Here is an 18,743-nt window from a genome sequence, read left to right as displayed (position 1 = left end):
AGCATTTGTGTGTTTGTGAACAGTTGCTTCAGAGGCAAAAACGGAAGGTATTTTGCATCGCATTGTCACTGGTGATGAAAAATTGGTTCATTACAATAACCCTAAATGCAAAAAATCATGGGGATATCCCAGCCATGCTTCAATGTAAACGGCCAAACCAAATATTCATGGCTACAAGATCATGCTCTGCATTTGGTGGGACCAGCTCGGTGTTGTGTACTACGAGGTGTTAAAACCAAGTGAAACAATCGCATGTGCTTGTTATTGAATGCAATTAATGCATTTGAGCAGAGCATTAAAAGACAAATGGCCACAATACAGTGAGAGGCATGATAAAGTGATTTTGCAGCATGACAACACTTGACCCCACATTGCAGAAGGGGTCAAAACGTACTTGGAAACGTTAAAATGGGAAGTCGTACTTCTCCCGCCATATTCTCCAGATATTGCTCCCTCTGACTATCACCTGTTTAGATCAATGGTGCATGGCCTGGCTGACCAACACTTTTGATCTCACAAAGAAATCACAAATTGGATCGATTTGTGGATCGCTTCAACAGAAGAAAAATTTTTTTGATGCGGGTTTCGTACAGTGCCCAAAAGATGGGGGAAAGGAGTGTCCAGCGATGGAAAATACTTTCATTAAAGCCTCAAATGTTGGGGAAAAAATGGCGGAAGTTCTGAAAATTGCCATAAACATGGCAGATATATAAAAATTGTATATAAAAAAGATGAGAAAAATGGCTTCCATCTGTATACTATAAGTACAAGTAGGAATATCAACAATGTAGGAGAAGATAGACCGCTACTTATGTAAAAATGGAATATTAAGTAGCAGACAGCCACAATTACAAACACTTACACATTAGCTTCCAGCCATAGCCTACATGAGAACAAGAAAGAGAAATACACACCATTCATTCACACAAGCAAGCACGCCTCACACACATGACTGCCAACTCTGGCAGCTCGGGTAAGAATGCTGAGCTAGAGTATATAGATAGAATATAAGTACAGATAAGAGTATAAAATGACACTATACAGGCTGAATGGCGAACTATTCAGCCTTTATAATGTCATTTTATACTCTGGACTGATAAGGTAAGGAATGAAATGGTTCTCCAGAGAATCATCAAGGAAAGGAATATACGGATAACACTGACAAGAAGGAGGGGCTGGATGAGTGGAAATCTTTTAAGAAATCAGGGAATAACTTTCATGGACCTAGAGGGAGCTGTAGAGGATAAAATTGTAGAGGAATACATTCAGAAAGTAATTGAGGACATAGATTGCAAGTGCTACTCTGAGATGAAGAGGCTGGCACAGGAGAGAAACTCGGTGGGCTTCATCAAATCAGTCAGAATACAATAGTGGAATCAGCAATGTTCTCAACAGCAACTGGAGCGATTTTTCAGTAACTCAACAAACAGTGGCGGAATCATCACATGGAGAAACTAACAAGCTTCAGAAGGTTTGAAACGTCCCTCATAGATTTGTGAATTAGGTGACATCCAATGACTAGTCTATGTTCTAAGTCACTGAGGTAACCTGAGCGACCAATGCTGCTGCTGCTACTGTTACTCTACTGACAGCACAGTGCTCCCTGGCTCCTTTTATACTGATAGGACTGTCTCTTGTAACATCTAGCAATCAAATCTGTATTACATGAGGGTGTCTGGTTACTTTTGATCAGAAATTGTAAATTTCTCTGATTTCTAATGTCTAAAGAACACATAATTGATTTCTACCAAGCTGGGTGCTGACTGTTTAGGATTATATCTAGTTTTATAATAGAAATTTTTATGGAAGCTGTAAAATATAGGAAAAACCACTAAAAACTAGTAAGTGTAAAGAAAGTAAACAAACCCTGGTGACTTGGAAATCATGTCGATCGTCTATACTGTCAGGACCGTGGCAGCGATTGTTGCTGTTGCGTAAGAAGCTGTAATTATCCAGGTTGCGTTGCAGCTTCAGCTGTTCTGAAATATAACCATCCGAGATAATTCACAATAAAATGCTGCTGCAGTATATCTTTTTATGCATTTATTTTTCTATAGTAATTGTTGTCTCACAAATACATGCATCTCTATAATTGACATGTGATTGTTCCTCAAGATACACACAGGGCGTGAGGACGAAAAATGTTATTGAGAATTTACTAAAGGACAGTGACTATACAGTTCGTGTGACTAGTGCAAACAATGTAGCACATAATAAAGCCAAAAATTATACAGGGTGTTTGGAAATTCCCATTACAAACTTCTGGGACTCGTAGAGGGGAGTGAGTACACAATATTTTGAACAGGAACCCACATCTGGAAATGTATGATTCCATTCTACAATGGTCAGAGTTGGTTGTCCTGATATGCAATAGGGTAGACAAGATGATGTATCACTGAATGTCCATCAGGAAATGTGTCAGTACCTTGCTTCAGATGTGCGATTTGGAGACATCTCAACAGAAATGGTGAAAGATGGATAGGCCTAGGTGGTCCACCCACATGGCCACTGCGATTGCGGGATTTAACACTTATGGATTACTTCTTGGGGGGTCGTATGCAAAGTTTAATTTGTGAGACTCCTGTACAGACAGAGGAAGATTTGCTCACAAGAGTTCTTGTCGCTGCACAAGAAGTTGAAGAGATGCCAGGAGGCAAGGACAGTGTGTACCAGAATGTGCTCCATAGATACAATGTCTGTAACAATATTGATGGTTGCCACATCGAGCCGCTGTTGTAATGCGTTAGTACTGTTCTGTACACAAGGTATGCTGGGTTCTTTTTTCTTTTGGAATAATGTAAACACCTAATGTTTAAGTGTTAATACAAACAAATGTGCTTAAGTAATAAATGGTTGTTTTGTTACATTTCCTTTTGAATTGTTACCTAATAATGATACTGTGTCACACCTAATTCAGTTCCTAAAGCGGAAGTAGATGTGTCATACATCTGAATTGAAACTGGTGTAGAACAGAAATGTAATGTTTATAGACACGGGTTCCTATTCAAAATATTATGTACTCACTCCCCTCTACAGGTCCTAGAAGTTTGTAATGGAAATTTCCGACAGGTTCCAAGAATTTGTTTGGACATAAATAAGATGAACACTGTTTTTGTGATGATACCTAATCTTTAATTTACATGTTGACAAACAGACCTGATACATAATATTAAAATCAGACAATGCTGTTCCATTTATGCCAAATGCAATGTAGTGATATGGTGAACATTTAAATGACCATGGCAAGAAATTTCTGTCAATAGATAAACAAAATTATAAATGAAGGCAAAAGACTGGTTTTAAAAGACAGTCTTTCTGTCAAGCTCATTACCTCCTGTTTAAAGAAATCAACATTACAGAGGAAGGAGGGGTACAAATTACATGTAAGAGGGAACTGCAGTAGATCAATTCATTCACATAATTGTGCTGTTCTAGTCCATCTAGTGAAAATAAATGAAGACCAAGAAAAATCAAAATACTTTTCAGTGTCAACAACAAGTTTCTTCTTCTTCATATAAATCTACAATCTCTTAGAAGTAAAGTCTATTTACTGCAATGCTGGCTTGAAGGAAGACTTTTGTTTTCCTCATGCATACTTGCTAGTTGTTAGCTATTGCAGAACAAATATTTCACATGGTATGGTCTCAATCTACATTAAAAGCAACTTTGATACACAGTTCTCAGTCACAGACCTTACTTATCAAAATATCCCTTGAAGGTACATTCGAAGTTGCTGGTACTGCAACCCACACACAAAAATCTTAACTGTCTCAGTTTATCAAACTTCAACCTCTGGTGACATAGTATTTACAGAAAAATTAATAGTTCAATACTGCTGCTGTCCAATATATGCAGCATAAAATTATAATTGTATGTGTTATTAACATACATATGAGCAAAAATATAAAAATGTGACTGACATGGTCAATTCTCTGAAGTCACTGAACTACTACTGTCTCAATGAAACATCCACTACGCTAAATGCATCTCTTAATAAAAATTTGCAATACATTTTAGTGTTTCTTTCTTCAAATTAACGTAGCTGCTATTTTAGACATGAAAGAATGAATAGAATTAACCACACAGCAAGATCAAAATCATCAGAGACAAAGCACAAGCTGACAAAGGAATAGGGAAAAGTGGGGGAAATGAATTTGGGCAAGTGCTCCTCACAGTAACAGTTCCAGAGTTATGCTTAATGAATTTATGCTTAATGAATTTAACCTAATTCTGGATGGTCAGACGGGGATTTGAACCCTGCTCCTGGGGCATGCTTGTCCTCTGACTTGGCTCCTGTGTCACCGAGGTCAATTATGTTACAAAGATGTGCAGTACTTTATTCCCACTACCCACAAGAGGAATATGACAACAAGTTTTCAGGAAGCATGCTAAATTACACACTTTTCTGCGCTTAAATTTAATAAGGTAATGTGTATACCATGTTGTTGTTGTTGTGGTCTTCAGTCCTGAGACTGGTTTGATGCAGCTCTCCATGCTACTCTATCCTGTGCAAGCTTTTTCATCTCCCAGTACCTACTGCAACCTACATCCTTCTGAATCTGCTTAGTGTATTCATCTCTTGGTCTCCCTCTATGATTTTTACCCTCCACGCTGCCCTCCAATACTAAATTGGTGATCCCTTGATGCCTCAGAACATGTCCTACCAACCGATCCCTTCTTCTGGTCAAGTTGTGCCACAAACTTCTCTTCTCCCCAATCCTATTCAATACTTCCTCATTAGTTATGTGATCTACCCATCTAATCTTCAGCATTCTTCTGTAGCACCACATTTCGAAAGCTTCTATTCTCTTCTTGTCCAAACTATTTATCGTCCATGTTTCACTTCCATACATGGCTACACTCCATACGAATACTTTCAGAAACGACTTCCTGACACTTAAATCAATACTGGATGTTAACAAATTTCTCTTCTTCAGAAACGCTTTCCTTGCCATTGCCAGCCTACATTTTATATCCTCTCTACTTCGACCATCATCAGTTATTTTGCTCCCCAAATAGCAAAACTCCTTTACTACTTTAAGTGCCTCATTTCCTAATCTAATTCCCTCAGCATCACCCGACTTAATGAGACTACATTCCATTATCCTTGTTTTGCTTTTGTTGATGTTCATCTTATATCCTCCTTTCAAGACACTGTCCATTCCATTCAACTGCTCTTCCAAGTCCTTTGCTGTCTCTGACAGAATTACAATGTCATCGGCGAACCTCAAAGTTTTTATTTCTTCGCCATGAATTTTAATACCTACTCCGAATTTTTCTTTTGTTTCCTTTACTGCTTGCTCAATATACAGATTGAACAACATCGGGGAGAGGCTACAACCCTGTCTTACTCCCTTCCCAACCACTGCTTCCCTTTCATGTCCCTCGACTCTTATAACTGCCATCTGGTTTCTGTACAAATTGTAAATAGCCTTTCGCTCCCTGTATTTTACCCCTGCCACCTTTAGAATTTGAAAGAGAGTATTCCAGTCAACATTGTCAAAAGCTTTCTCTAAGTCTACAAATGCTAGAAACGTAGGTTTGCCTTTCCTTAATCTTTCTTCTAAGATAAGTCGTAAGGTCAGTATTGCCTCACGTGTTCCAGTGTTTCTACGGAATCCAAACTGATCTTCCCCGAGGTTGGCTTCTACTAGTTTTTCCATTCGTCTGTAAAGAATTCATGTTAGTATTTTGCAGCTGTGACATATTAAGCTGATAGTTCGGTAATTTTCACATCTGTCAACACCTGCTTTCTTTGGGATTGGAATCATTATATTCTTCTTGAAGTCTGAGGGTATTTCGCCTGTTTCATACATCTTGTTCACCAGATGGTAGAGTTTTGTCAGGACTGGCTCTCCCACGGCCGTCAGTAGTTCCAGTGGAACATTGTCTACTCCGGGGGCCTTGTTTCGACTCAGGTCTTTCAGTGCTCTGTCAAACTCTTCACGCAGTATCAAATCTCCCATTTCATCTTCATCTACATCCTCTTCCATTTCCATAATATTGTCCTCAAGTACATTGCCCTTGTATAGACCCTCTATATACTCCTTCCACCTTTCTGCTTTCCCTTCTTTGCTTAGAACTGTGTTTCCATCTAAGCTCTTGATATTCATACAAGTCGTTCTCTTATCTCCAAAGGTCTCTTTAATTTTCCTGTAGGCGGTATCTATCTTACCCCTAGTGAGATAGGCCTCTACATCCTTACATTTGTCCTCTAGCCATCCCTGCTTAGCCATTTTGCACTTCCTGTCGATCTCATTTTTGAGACGTTTGTATTCCTTTTTTCCTGTTTCACTTACTGCATTTTTATATTTTCTCCTTTCATCAATTAAATTCAATATTTCTTCTGTTACCCAAGGATTTCTACTAGCCCTCGTCTTTTTACCTACTTGATCCTCTGCTGGCTTCACTACTTCATCCCTCAAAGCTACCCATTCTTCTTCTACTGTATTTATTTCCCCCATTCTTGTCAATTGCTCCCTTATGCTCTCCCTGAATCTCTGTACAACCTCTGGTTCTTTTAGTTTATCCAGGTCCCATCTCCTTAAATTCCCACCTTTTTGCAGTTTCTTCAGTTTTAATCTACAAGTCATAACCAATAGATTGTGGTCAGAGTCCACATCTGCCCCTGGAAATGTCTTACAATTTAAAACCTGGTTCCTAAATCTCTGTCTTACCATTATATAATCTATCTGATACCTTTTAGTATCTCCAGGGTTCTTCCATGTATACAACCTTCTTTCATGATTCTTAAACCAAGTGTTAGTTATGATTATATTGTGCTCTGTGCAAAATTCTACCAGGCAGCTTCCTCTTTCATTTCTGTCCCCCAGTCCATATTCACCTACTATGTTTCCTTCTCTCCCTCTTCCTACACTCGAATTCCAGTCACCCATGACTATTAAATTTTCGTCTCCCTTCACAATCTGAATAATTTCTTTTATTTCATCATACATTTCTTCAATTTCTTCGTCATCTGCAGAGATAGTTGGCATATAAACTTGTACTACTGTAGTAGGTGTGGGCTTCGTAACTATCTTGGCCACAATAATGCGTTCACTATGCTGTTTGTAGTAGCTTACCCGCATTCCTATTTTCCTATTCATTATTAAACCTACTCCTGCATTACCCCTATTTGATTTTGTGTTTATAACCCTGTAGTCACCTGACCAGAAGTCTTGTTCCTCCTGCCACTGAACTTCACTAATTCCCACTATATCTAACTTCAACCTATCCATTTCCCTTTTTAAATTTTCTAACCTACCTTCCCGATTAAGGGATCTGACATTCCACGCTCCGATCCGTAGAACGCCAGTTTTCTTTCTCCTGATAACGACATCCTCTTGAGTAGTCCCCGCCCGGAGATCCGAATGGGGGACTATTTTACCTCCGGAATATTTTACCCAAGAGGACGCCATCATCATGTAATCATACAGTAAAGCTGCATGCCCTCGGGAAAAATTACGGCTGTAGTTTCCCCTTGCTTTCAGCTGTTCGCAGTACCAGCACAGCAAGGCCGTTTTGGTTATTGTTACAAGGCCAGATCAGTCAATCATCCAGACTGTTGCCCTTGCAACTACTGAAAAGGCTGCTGCCCCTCTTCAGGAACCACACGTTTGTCTGGCCTCTCAACAGATACCCCTCTGTTGTGGTTGCACCTACGGTACGGCTATCTGTATCGCTGAGGCACGCAAGCCTCCCCACCAACGGCAAGGTCCATGGTTCATGGGGGGGGTGTATACCATGGCATTATGATTCTCTCTGAAGTTTTGTTTAGAAGATTTGTTAAAGTAGCTACAGTAGATGTAGTGGCACATCACATAAGTTTACATATGTAACATACATCTCATATATCATATTACTGACATTTTTGTGTATTTTAAGCACAATGATACTTCATGTAGCAAAAGTATCTACCCCAAGTTTCAGCAAAAATTTGACTACTATCTACATCCAACAGAAACAACACAAGTAATCAGTGTTGTAGTGGCAACAGCAATATTAAGAGAGAATTTGATTTTATATACTTTTCTGCATCTGGATAGTCCATTATAAAAACTAAATAGGTTCCTGGCTTTTAAGCTACATGCAGACATTATGATACTCATTTATAGCCGGCCATGATTATAGTTATGCATCTTTCAGTGTGAGAATGGATCTTCTTTTCAAAAAGAAAGCTTCCCTACTAAATTAAACTATTATCTGTCAGTGTGCAGTTACAATCTGAGTAGTAAAAGTGTATATGGCCATTACTAATCAGTCTACAATAGTTACAGTCCTGAATTTAGACATGAGAACTATATACAATTCCTTGTTCCTAATATTTTGTCTAGTTAGACACTTGAATAAAAGATACAATTTAACCTTTTTGAGACTTGACCAAAGATAAGCTCACAGCAATTAATGAGTTAATGTAAATTCAATAAAAACTGCTCAACTGTCCTCACCAAAGTACTTTTAGTAGTGGCAGTATCAGAAAAACCTGCCCCTTGTTTTTGTTTCCCTTTCAGGGGCTTTTAAATTAAAAACGCAAGATAAATGGATGTCGCTTGCTGAAAGCCTCGGTCCTAACAATGCATCATCCATCACATGTTGTTAGGGGTGTCAGCCACACCATAAAGCTATTGTGCATGCCAGCCTACGCAGCAGACGTCACACTGGGAGTGTCTGGGCTCTATTCATTATATGAGAGCAGAAAAGGCATTAAAAAGTACCAAAAGTTTGTCATTATCCACAAAAAGACATCTTGCTTAGCACAGAATTAATGTGCTGTACAAAAGTTATGAAAGAATCAAACATTTTCAACAATCTACACTGCAAAAATAATGAAAAACACTAAATGAAAATGAAACTTCTTTCAACTGGAGTGAAATGCACATTCCCATCTCACAGTTATTATAAAATATCTGCAATATTTTTCAGTTAATAGCATCCTATCAAATATTGAAGGTTTGGCAAAACTGTGACTGTCCTGTGATAATATACAGTAGCAACCAATCACGATTTGGTTTTTGTTCAATTTGTCTACAAAACAGCATTACTTCTTTCTTTCTTTCTTCCTTTCTTTCTTTGCACTAGTGTTTATCCTGTCTAATACAGGGGCTGCTTTACCAGGATTTAGCAAACTTTATTTTATTACTAGTGAATATAGCAATGCTGCACAACTGCTAAATTTGTATGGGATTTGAAAATATATTTATTTATTTATTAACATTTTCTTTGCGTGAAGCCATCGTAGTGATGGCTTTTGCAAATGTCAGACTTAATACTATGGTTATACTTACACTTATAAAATACACTATACTCTGTAGCTGTTGCTTCTTATGTCTATTTTCTACATTTATCACATTACAATGCCTCATGTTACAATGCTAATGCCTCATGTTACAATGCTAATGCCTCATGTTACAATCACTATCTTAAAATTCATTGAAAGAATATAAACATTTTTCTATTAGAAAAGATTTTAATTTTGTTTTAAAAACATTCCTCGTGTACATTCTTAGAGAGTTTGGTAGCCAGTTATACCAAATCAAACCACTGATATATGGACTTCCATCAGTTATTTTTAATGTTGTTCTGTTACAGAAATAGTTACACTTTGTTCTAGTGTTGTGATCATGTACATCACTGCCCTTGATAGCTTCTGTTGGTTTACTTTGTATATGTCTTATTGCTCTTTTCTGTAGTAGTAGTATTCTTTTTAAATTTACACCAGCTGCACAGCCCCACAGTTCAATTCCGTAATTGTGAAAGGGGAAAAGTGTTCCATAATATACTAATTTCAGTGCTCGGCTAAAAAGTATTTTTGCGAGCTGGCTGAGGAGATATATGGCACTACTGACTTTTCTGCATACGAAATTAATGTGGTATGTCCACCACAAATTTTCATCAACATACACACCCAGTAATTTATAGTTACCATTTTCTGTTGCAGAGATATTACACACACTATTCATATTGTTGTGGTGAGAACTGTCTGTTTTAAATGTCAGTAACTGAGATTAGGTGACATTCACCTTGAGTCCCTGATCATTGAAGTATTTTGTTACTTCTGTTACACCACTAGTAGCAAGAGATTCTAGCTCAGTAGATTTACTCCCATAAAATAAGATTGATGCGTCATCTGCATAGCTTATATCCTGATCTCCTTCTCTCCCTTCTCTCTACCCATCTCCTCCTCTGCCTCTCTCTGTCGATGTCCTCCTTCCCCGTCTCCACGGCCATCCCCCCCTTTCCCTTTCTTTATCCACCTTCTCCTCATTCTTTTTCTGATCTTGGCCTTAGTTTGTTGTTATTGCAAATACAGATTCCTTAGTACATTCTAACCATAAGCAGAGAACGTGTCAATACAACTAATTTGTTTTCAGTAAAAAACGACTGAGAGGAAGAAAACAAAACAGCACATTATTGAGTATAAAATTTTTGTTTAAATATACATGTAATAAAAAAGAATATGTGTGGGGAAAACAATATTTCTAATGATTCACATATTCTAGTATCATGGTTAAAACTGATTGCAAGAAAGAAAACAAATCCGTACATATTCACAGCAGAGCAAAGCACAGCACAGTATTTTGTTTCTCGTAGTTGGTTTTAACAGAAAATCTGTACATTGTTGTTTCAAAAAATATATAGCCTACGTCATTATGAATGTGTATTAGAGCATCCCATAAAAATTTGAAATAAATGCTCAACAGCTTTTCGAGAGTTTTGGTAACAATGTTTCTCGTTTATATTTTAAATATGTATTCATGTATTATAAGATGGCCTTCCAGTAAGTATATAAAAGCATGCATGTATTTGAATGCAATGTTGTGCGAAAATTTTAAAGCAAACAGTGAAGAACTTTCAGTAATTTAAGATTTTGTGCAAACAAACATTTACATTTTTATTTATATAGATATAGATTTAGCTTTGTGATCATAATAATAATAATAATAATAATAATAATAATTATTATTATTATTATTATTATTTTATTGTCATTCGGCCATTACAGCAATAGACAACGTCATATACATACTAAAATACAATTAATAGTTTGAAAGAAACAACAGGTTTCTTGTTAACATTATAGTATTATATTACAGTTGATAAATTGTCTTATGTCATAGAATGGGTGGAGGACTAGCCAGTCATGAATTGTTTGTTTGAATAATTGTTCAGGTAATTCTTGAACAGATTGAGGAAGTTTATTAAATAATTTGTACCCCATGATTTCGTAGCTGTTGAGTGACTTTGACAACCTGTGGTAAGGAATATAGAGGCACCTATTCCTTCTTGTATTGTGGCTGTGTACATTTTCTCTGGTTTTTGTTTCTGGTAATTTCTTCTTCGTATAAATTAGAACATAGTATATGTACAAGTTTATAACAGTCATGACTTTCTGTTCACAGAACAATGGTTTACAGTGTGCCTTATATGCAGAACCAGTAATTATCCTAATAGCTTTTTTTTGCAGTATTAATATGTCATGTACACAGCTAGAGTTCCCCCACAAAATAACTCCATATGTTATTATACTCTGAAAGAATGAAAAATAGGATGTTCTAACACATTTTTCAGGAACACAATCCATAAGTTGCCTTAACAGGTAAATAACTCTAGACAATTTACCACTAATATATTGTACATGTTGCCCCTACTGACATCAGTCATCAAAGTAATCTCAGGAAGGGGAGTTGTGTGCACCATCTGTCTTCAGTTACATCAACCTTGTTCCATTTTTTAACAAATTTTAACTGTTAATGTATCATATTTTCTGATGCAGAGTATGGGAACCAGTACAGCACTTACCTAAATGAGAATGGCAAACTGCCTAAAAACCACAATGTGTTGGCCATTGAACCAGCCCACAGTCATTAATCCACTGTGGAGTTTCTGTCCGGGTCTGGCTCAAATTCCTGCCATGCAAGCTAGCACACTGTGTATTATGCTATATGAACAAAACAGCGTTACTGGTTTCAGTTCTACAAAATTCATCTTCAGTTAGCCTACAAGTTTTTGTACTCAACATCTATAAAACAATGTATCATGAATTTTGAACGTAAAAGCTTGCAAGCCTTCTGCAGATGAATTTAGGAAAATCAAAACCAGTAGCAAGTGTTTTTTTTTCCTTTTTAATAAGGTGAATTAAGGCAGACTTGTGGCCCACACATTGCTTGCAGATTTCTTTTTAAAAAAGGGATCTGATCATCACTATCCACCAAGTGAAGTGGCGCAGTGGCTTACACACTGGACTCGCATTCGGGAGGACAATGGTTCAATCCCGCATCCGGCCATCCTGATTTAGGTTTTATGTGATTTCCCTAAATCGCTCCAGACAAATACTGGGATGATTCCTTTGAAAGGGCATGGCCGACTTCCTTCCCCATCCTTCCCTAATCCAAGGAGACCGATGACCTCACTGTCTAGTCTGCTACCCCAAACAAGCCCAACCCTTCACTATCCCTCAGCTTTATGCATTACCTATGCTGCCTATGAAGAATTAGTACTTAGTCCAGATGAAAGAGACAGAACGGAAATCGCTTATAGTCAACTACTTGCACCTGAAATTTTACAGCTGATGACATGGGGTTGAGAAATGAGGAGGAGATGGAGAGAGAGAGAGAGAGAGAGAGAGAGAGAGAGAGAGAGGAGGAGGGAGGCAGTAGGTGGACAGAGAGAAGGAGTTTAGGATGTATATCCAATCCCAACTCATATTTAGTAATTGCAAAATATTGCCAGATTGGCATAAAGAAGCATTATGCAGCCTTTTTCTCATTCATGAATCACATGGGTTTGTTATTTGTTTGTGAGAAAATTGTGTTATGCCTCGTGTAAGAAAGAGAAACATACACTACAGCCCGTTCCGTCAGAGGTTCGATACCTCCCTCGGGCATGGGTGCGTGTGTTGTTCTTAGCATAAGTTAGTTTAAGTAGTGTGTAAGTCTAGGGACTGATGATCCCTTAGGAATTCACACACATTTGAACATTTCGTACACTACACTGTCCAGTCACATTAATGTGACCAGCAGTCAAATGCCTGAAGAACCTCCTTTTGCCATACAGATCGCTGCGAGACGTGCGCGAAGAGAGTCAATGAGGTTCTGGAAGGTACTGACAGGTATGTGGAGTCATGCTGACTCGAATGCCGTGACCAGCTAGACCAGGTTTCTCAGTTGAGGATCCACGGCATGAACAGCCCGATTGAAGTTGTCCCACAGATTCTGGGTTTAAATCTGGGAAGTTTGGTGGCCACAAGAATACTATAAACTCATCCTGGTGCTCTTCAAACCACACATGTACACTGTGAGCTGTGTGACATGTTGCATTGTCCTGCTGGTAGATGACATTCTGCCGAGGAAAAACAACCTGCATGTGGGGGTGGACATGGTCCCCAAAGATAGATACATTCTTGTATTTATCCACTGTGTCTTCCAGAATGATAACATTACCCAGGGTATACCACACTACCTTCTTGTTTGCTTTCATGTTTCAAGCTGTACACGCAATGGCCATCTGTCCTATTGTTGTTGTATGGTGTTCTGCCTTATGGCAGGTCTTGTCGTGGGTTAATCCTCTTCCACTTTTGTCTGTCCATAGCCAGTATTTTTATTTCTGAACACTTGTCTCATTTGATATTGCCCAGCATTTGATACCTTCTTTATCCTCTTCCCCCTTTTCCCTCCACCATTCCTTCTATTCCTTTCTTCAGTAAACAGTCCCTTCTCAAACAATGTCCAATCCAGTTCAGTTTTCTCTTTCTGATGACTTTCAGCATGTTTCTTTCTTCTCCAACTCTTCTTAATACTTCTTCATTCCTTACTCGGTCTTCCCATTTCACTTTTTCCATTCTTCTCCATATCCAAATCTCTAGTGCCTCCAGTCTTCTTTCATCTTCCTTCCTCAATGTCCAGGTCTCCGCACCGTATAGTGCAAAGCTCCAGATGTAACATTTGGCAAGTCTTTTCCTCAAATCTTTGTTTAGTGGCCCACAAAGTAATTTCTGTTTCCTCTTGAATCCTTCTTTTGTCATTGCAATTCTTTTCTTACTTTGTGTTGAGCAATACATATCCTATGGGGCATCAAATATGATTCATCAGGAAAGTTCAATGGATGCCCGGTTGCAATATTGGCATGCAAATTTCAGCCTTTGTCGCTGATGAAGAGTATTTAGCACAGGTGCATGAACCAGGCATCTGCAGTGGAGGCCCAAATGCAGCAATGTTCACTGAATGGTCATTGAGGAGACACTGTCGGTAGCCCCTTGGTTCATCTGGGTGGTCAGTTGTTTGACAGTTGCATGTCTATTCACCCACACACATCTCCACAGCCATCATCCATCCCTGTCATCTATGGCCTTTGCTGCCCCACTGTAGCCTTGGCACTGGTTTTGGACAATGCCATTTTGCCTTGGAGGCATATGAACAGTTTTCAGTCTTAGATGTTATGAAAACACTTCCACTCCTAGCCCGAGCCCCAATCATTGTGCCCTTTTAGATGTTGGGTAAATCATTCCATTTCTCCCTTACAACAACAACTGTACTGTTTCCCATGTCACCTAGATACTCTTTATATGCCCTCTACAGCTAGTGCTGCCATTTGTGACTGGCTATTGCAAGTCAAAGTTGAACACTGCTAGTGGTGATATTAATGTGAATGGTCTGTGCAGCACATGTCAGAATACGATAGGTGGAAGGTTGTGGTCTGCTGAAACTGTTGTTTACTGTTCCATGATATTGTTGTTCGCATTGCTCTGGATTCCACAACTGACAGGAAATGCAGAATCAGTGGGTTCGAGAGACACACACTCAGTGCCATGCAGGATCTCCACCATGCCTAGTGTTCAAGAGGAAACACATACTATTTACTCAGCTGTTCAGGGGATTTACGGAAGTGTCCAATTCCACCTCTCAGATTTTTTTTGGGGGGACCAGGGTGGGGGTGCGGGGGGGGGGGGGGGGGGGGGGGGGGCAAGCTAAATATAACAGTGAAAAACAACACACCAAGGTCTCAAAACACACAAAATGATGAACAAAAACAATAATTACAAAATCTACAGGAATCAGACACGTCCCTTGACCTATATAGGTCAGCCACACCTGACGATACCAAAACAGTGACACCTACAGCAAAAACTACGAAACCTGGAATCAGAAATTTCACTCGACCACAGCTGACGATAACAAAACACCAATACCTATATATAAAACTACAAAAATTGGAATTGGTCATTTCCCTTGGTCTATATAGGTCAACCATAACTATTGATATGAAAAATCCAACACCTACAACTACGAAAACTAAAACCAAAACCACAACACCTCAAAAAGTCAAAAGTCAAACATCCCTACATAAATTAAAACACATTCAATACACAATAAATACACAAAACATTACAACTTGAGAAAAATAGACCCAAATTTCGGTGCTTCAAAGTAGGTCAGCCATTCCAAAAGCAAACAAACACACACACACACACACACACACACACACACACACACACACACACAGAAAGAGAGAGAGAGAGAGAGAGAGAGAGAGAGAGAGAGGGCATCATTAAATACAACATCTAAAAACACAACCAACTCATGAACTCTGCTTCATAATGACGTCACTCACCACAGTACCCTTACATCATGGGGTCAAAGCAGACAGGTGGACACTTCCGTTGACCCTGTTCAGGATTGTAATGGTGTGACCCATAGCGAACACATTTTCAGTAAGATAAATACCCACAAAAATGGTGCAATAACATCTAGAGCAGCACAGATCATTAGCACATTGACTATTATTGCAGTTTTCCTGAATGTGGCAGCAGAGAGGTGTGCCGACAGCACGGTGCCTGATGACTACATGGGACACAGGAGTGTCATCACATTGTCATTTTAGATGACCCCTCAGTACTACATACACAGTCCCAATGGATGCATCTGCATGGAAGTCCTGAGGGGAATAAACTTCACCAGCTTAGATTTGCCACCACGATGCAGTCTCAGCACCTGGTAGGATAATACCGGGTGCCATTGGGAAGGTAACAGGATCAAATGTGGTTCACACTGACAGTAATTTGGACAGTAGGTGTTGCCTGTGCTGCCCCGACCAGCCTCAATACAGAGGATATTTGACTACTGCCCTGACCAGCACATTCCCCAGATCTCTCACCCATTGAAAACACACGGTCATCGGTTGTCGAGATATCACTCACTGGCCATTGCGAATGATGAACTCCAGTACAGAGCAGAAGCACCACTGAACACTATACCTGTACCTGGCATTCAAATGCATTTTTCACTCAACAGCGAATTGGGTTAGGGAACTTCTACAGGTGGAGGTGTCAGGTCTGTGTGCTACATTTTACACCCCTACTCCTTCCCATAACGTCTGGAAATTTAATACTGTAGTACTATACAGGATGTCCCAGCAGGAACGGTCAGTACTAAGGGATAAGACAGGAACCATAATTTCTACCAAAAAGCTTCATATGGACGTATGCCCTATTCTACACTCCTGGAAATTGAAATAAGAACACCGTGAATTCATTGTCCCAGGAAGGGGAAACTTTATTGACACATTCCTGGGGTCAGATACATCACATGATCACACTGACAGAACCACAGGCACATAGACACAGGCAACAGAGCATGCACAATGTCGGCACTAGTACAGTGTATATCCACCTTTCGCAGCAATGCAGGCTGCTATTCTCCCATGGAGACGATCGTAGAGATGCTGGATGTAGTCCTGTGGAACGGCTTGCCATGCCATTTCCACCTGGCGCCTCAGTTGGGCCAGCGTTCGTGCTGGACGTGCAGACCGCGTGAGACGCCGCTTCATCCAGTCCCAAACATGCTCAGTGGGGGACAGATCCGGAGATCTTGCTGGCCAGGGTAGTTGACTTACACCTTCTAGAGCACGTTGGGTGGCACGGGATACATGCGGACGTGCATTGTCCTGTTGGAACAGCAAGTTCCCTTGCCGGTCTAGGAATGGTAGAACGATGGGTTCGATGACGGTTTGGATGTACCGTGCACTATTCAGTGTCCCCTCGACGATCACCAGTGGTGTACGGCCAGTGTAGGAGATCGCTCCCCACACCATGATGCCGGGGTGTTGGCCCTGTGTGCCTCGGTCGTATGCAGTCCTGACTGTGGCGCTCACCTGCACGGCGCCAAACACGCATACGACCATCATTGGCACCAAGGCAGAAGCGACTCTCATCGCTGAAGACGACACGTCTCCATTCGTCCCTCCATTCACGCCTGTCGCGACACCACTGGAGGCGGGCTGCACGATGTTGGGGCGTGAGCGGAAGACGGCCTAACGGTGTGCGGGACCGTAGCCCAGCTTCATGGAGACGGTTGCGAATGGTCCTCGCCGATACCCCAGGAGCAACAGTGTCCCTAATTTGCTGGGAAGTGGCGGTGCGGTCCCCTACGGCACTGCGTATTATCCTACGGTCTTGGCGTGCATCCGTGCGTCGCTGCGGTCCGGTCCCAGGTCGACGGGGACGTGCACCTTCCGCCGACCACTGGCGACAACATCGATGTACTGTGGAGACCTCACGCCCCACGTGTTGAGCAATTTGGCGGTACGTCCACCCGGCCTCCCGCATGCCCACTTATACGCCCTCGCTCAAAGTCCGTCAACTGCACATACGGTTCACGTCCACGCTGTCGCGGCATGCTACCAGTGTTAAAGACTGCGATGGAGCTCCGTATGCCATGGCAAACTGGCTGACACTGACGGTGGCGGTGCACAAATGCTGCGCAGCTAGCGCCATACGACGGCCAACACCGCGGTTTCTGGTGTGTCCGCTGTGCCGTGCGTGTGATCATTGCTTGTACAGCCCTCTCGCAGTGTCCGGAGCAAGTATGGTGGGTCTGACACACCGGTGTCAATGTGTTCTTTTTTCCATTTCCAGGAGTGTATATGGTTTCAGAGAAATCACACTTTGATTAAAGTTTCTCATTATGAGGAATGAGAAAGAACAATCCGTGTATAATTTATATACATTTTTTATAGCTAAGATCACATTCAAAACTATTTTTATTGACTGCATTCAGCAGATAACATTGTCACCTTCAGATCTGTAACATTATGCATTAATATATACTGCATCTACCATCATTATTTTTGTTTGACATTAGAAATGGTGAAATGGCCATTATAAATTTACATACCTGAAAAAATACATCGTGCAACTGAGTTTTGTGATTTAGTCGCAGTGTCCATATATTTCGACCAAGAAGGTTCTAAGAGATGTGGTTCACTCATCATGTAAATGTAAACATTGGCATAATGTGTTGCTTTTAACAACTGATAAGCATCAAAGAAGTGCTACATATGTAGAGACACAGCATCAAAGGAGTGCTGCCTTCAAAGGCATGCCTTTGAAGGCATTACCTACAAACAAATCTGGGGTATGGCTATACACACCCACATGGCACCATCCTATGCCAACCTATTCATGGGCCATCTAGAGGAATCCTTCCTAAAAACCCAGAATGCTAAACCCTCACCAGGTTCATATTCATTGATGACATCATTGCTATCTGGACTGAAGGTGAGGACACCCTATCCACATTCCCCCAGAACCTCAACAACTTTTCCCCCATTTGCTTCACCTGGTCCTACTCAACCCAACAAGTCACCTTGCTAGATGTTGACCTCCACCTCAAAGATGGCTACATCAGTACCTCCATCCATATGAAACCTACTGACCACCAGCAATACCTCCACATCGACAGTTGTCACCC

At 40.4% G+C, this 18,743-nt stretch overlaps 1 protein-coding gene across 1 annotated transcript in view; it reads right to left on the bottom strand.

Annotated features, from left to right (window-relative positions):
• LOC124718973 (unconventional myosin-Ia) overlaps window positions 1-18,743 on the bottom strand; it is a 784,983-nt gene that overhangs the window by 224,135 nt on the left and 542,105 nt on the right. Inside the window, 1 exon segment of the mRNA XM_047244645.1 lies at window positions 1,867-1,979. Coding sequence (XP_047100601.1) covers window positions 1,867-1,979 — 113 coding nt within the window.

This window comes from Schistocerca piceifrons, chromosome 10 (genome assembly GCF_021461385.2).
Source record: "Schistocerca piceifrons isolate TAMUIC-IGC-003096 chromosome 10, iqSchPice1.1, whole genome shotgun sequence".
In the NCBI taxonomy this organism is placed as follows: Eukaryota; Metazoa; Arthropoda; class Insecta; order Orthoptera; family Acrididae; genus Schistocerca; species Schistocerca piceifrons.
The sequence above is the reverse complement of the archived record's forward strand: the minus strand, read 5'-3'. Positions and strand labels throughout refer to the sequence as shown.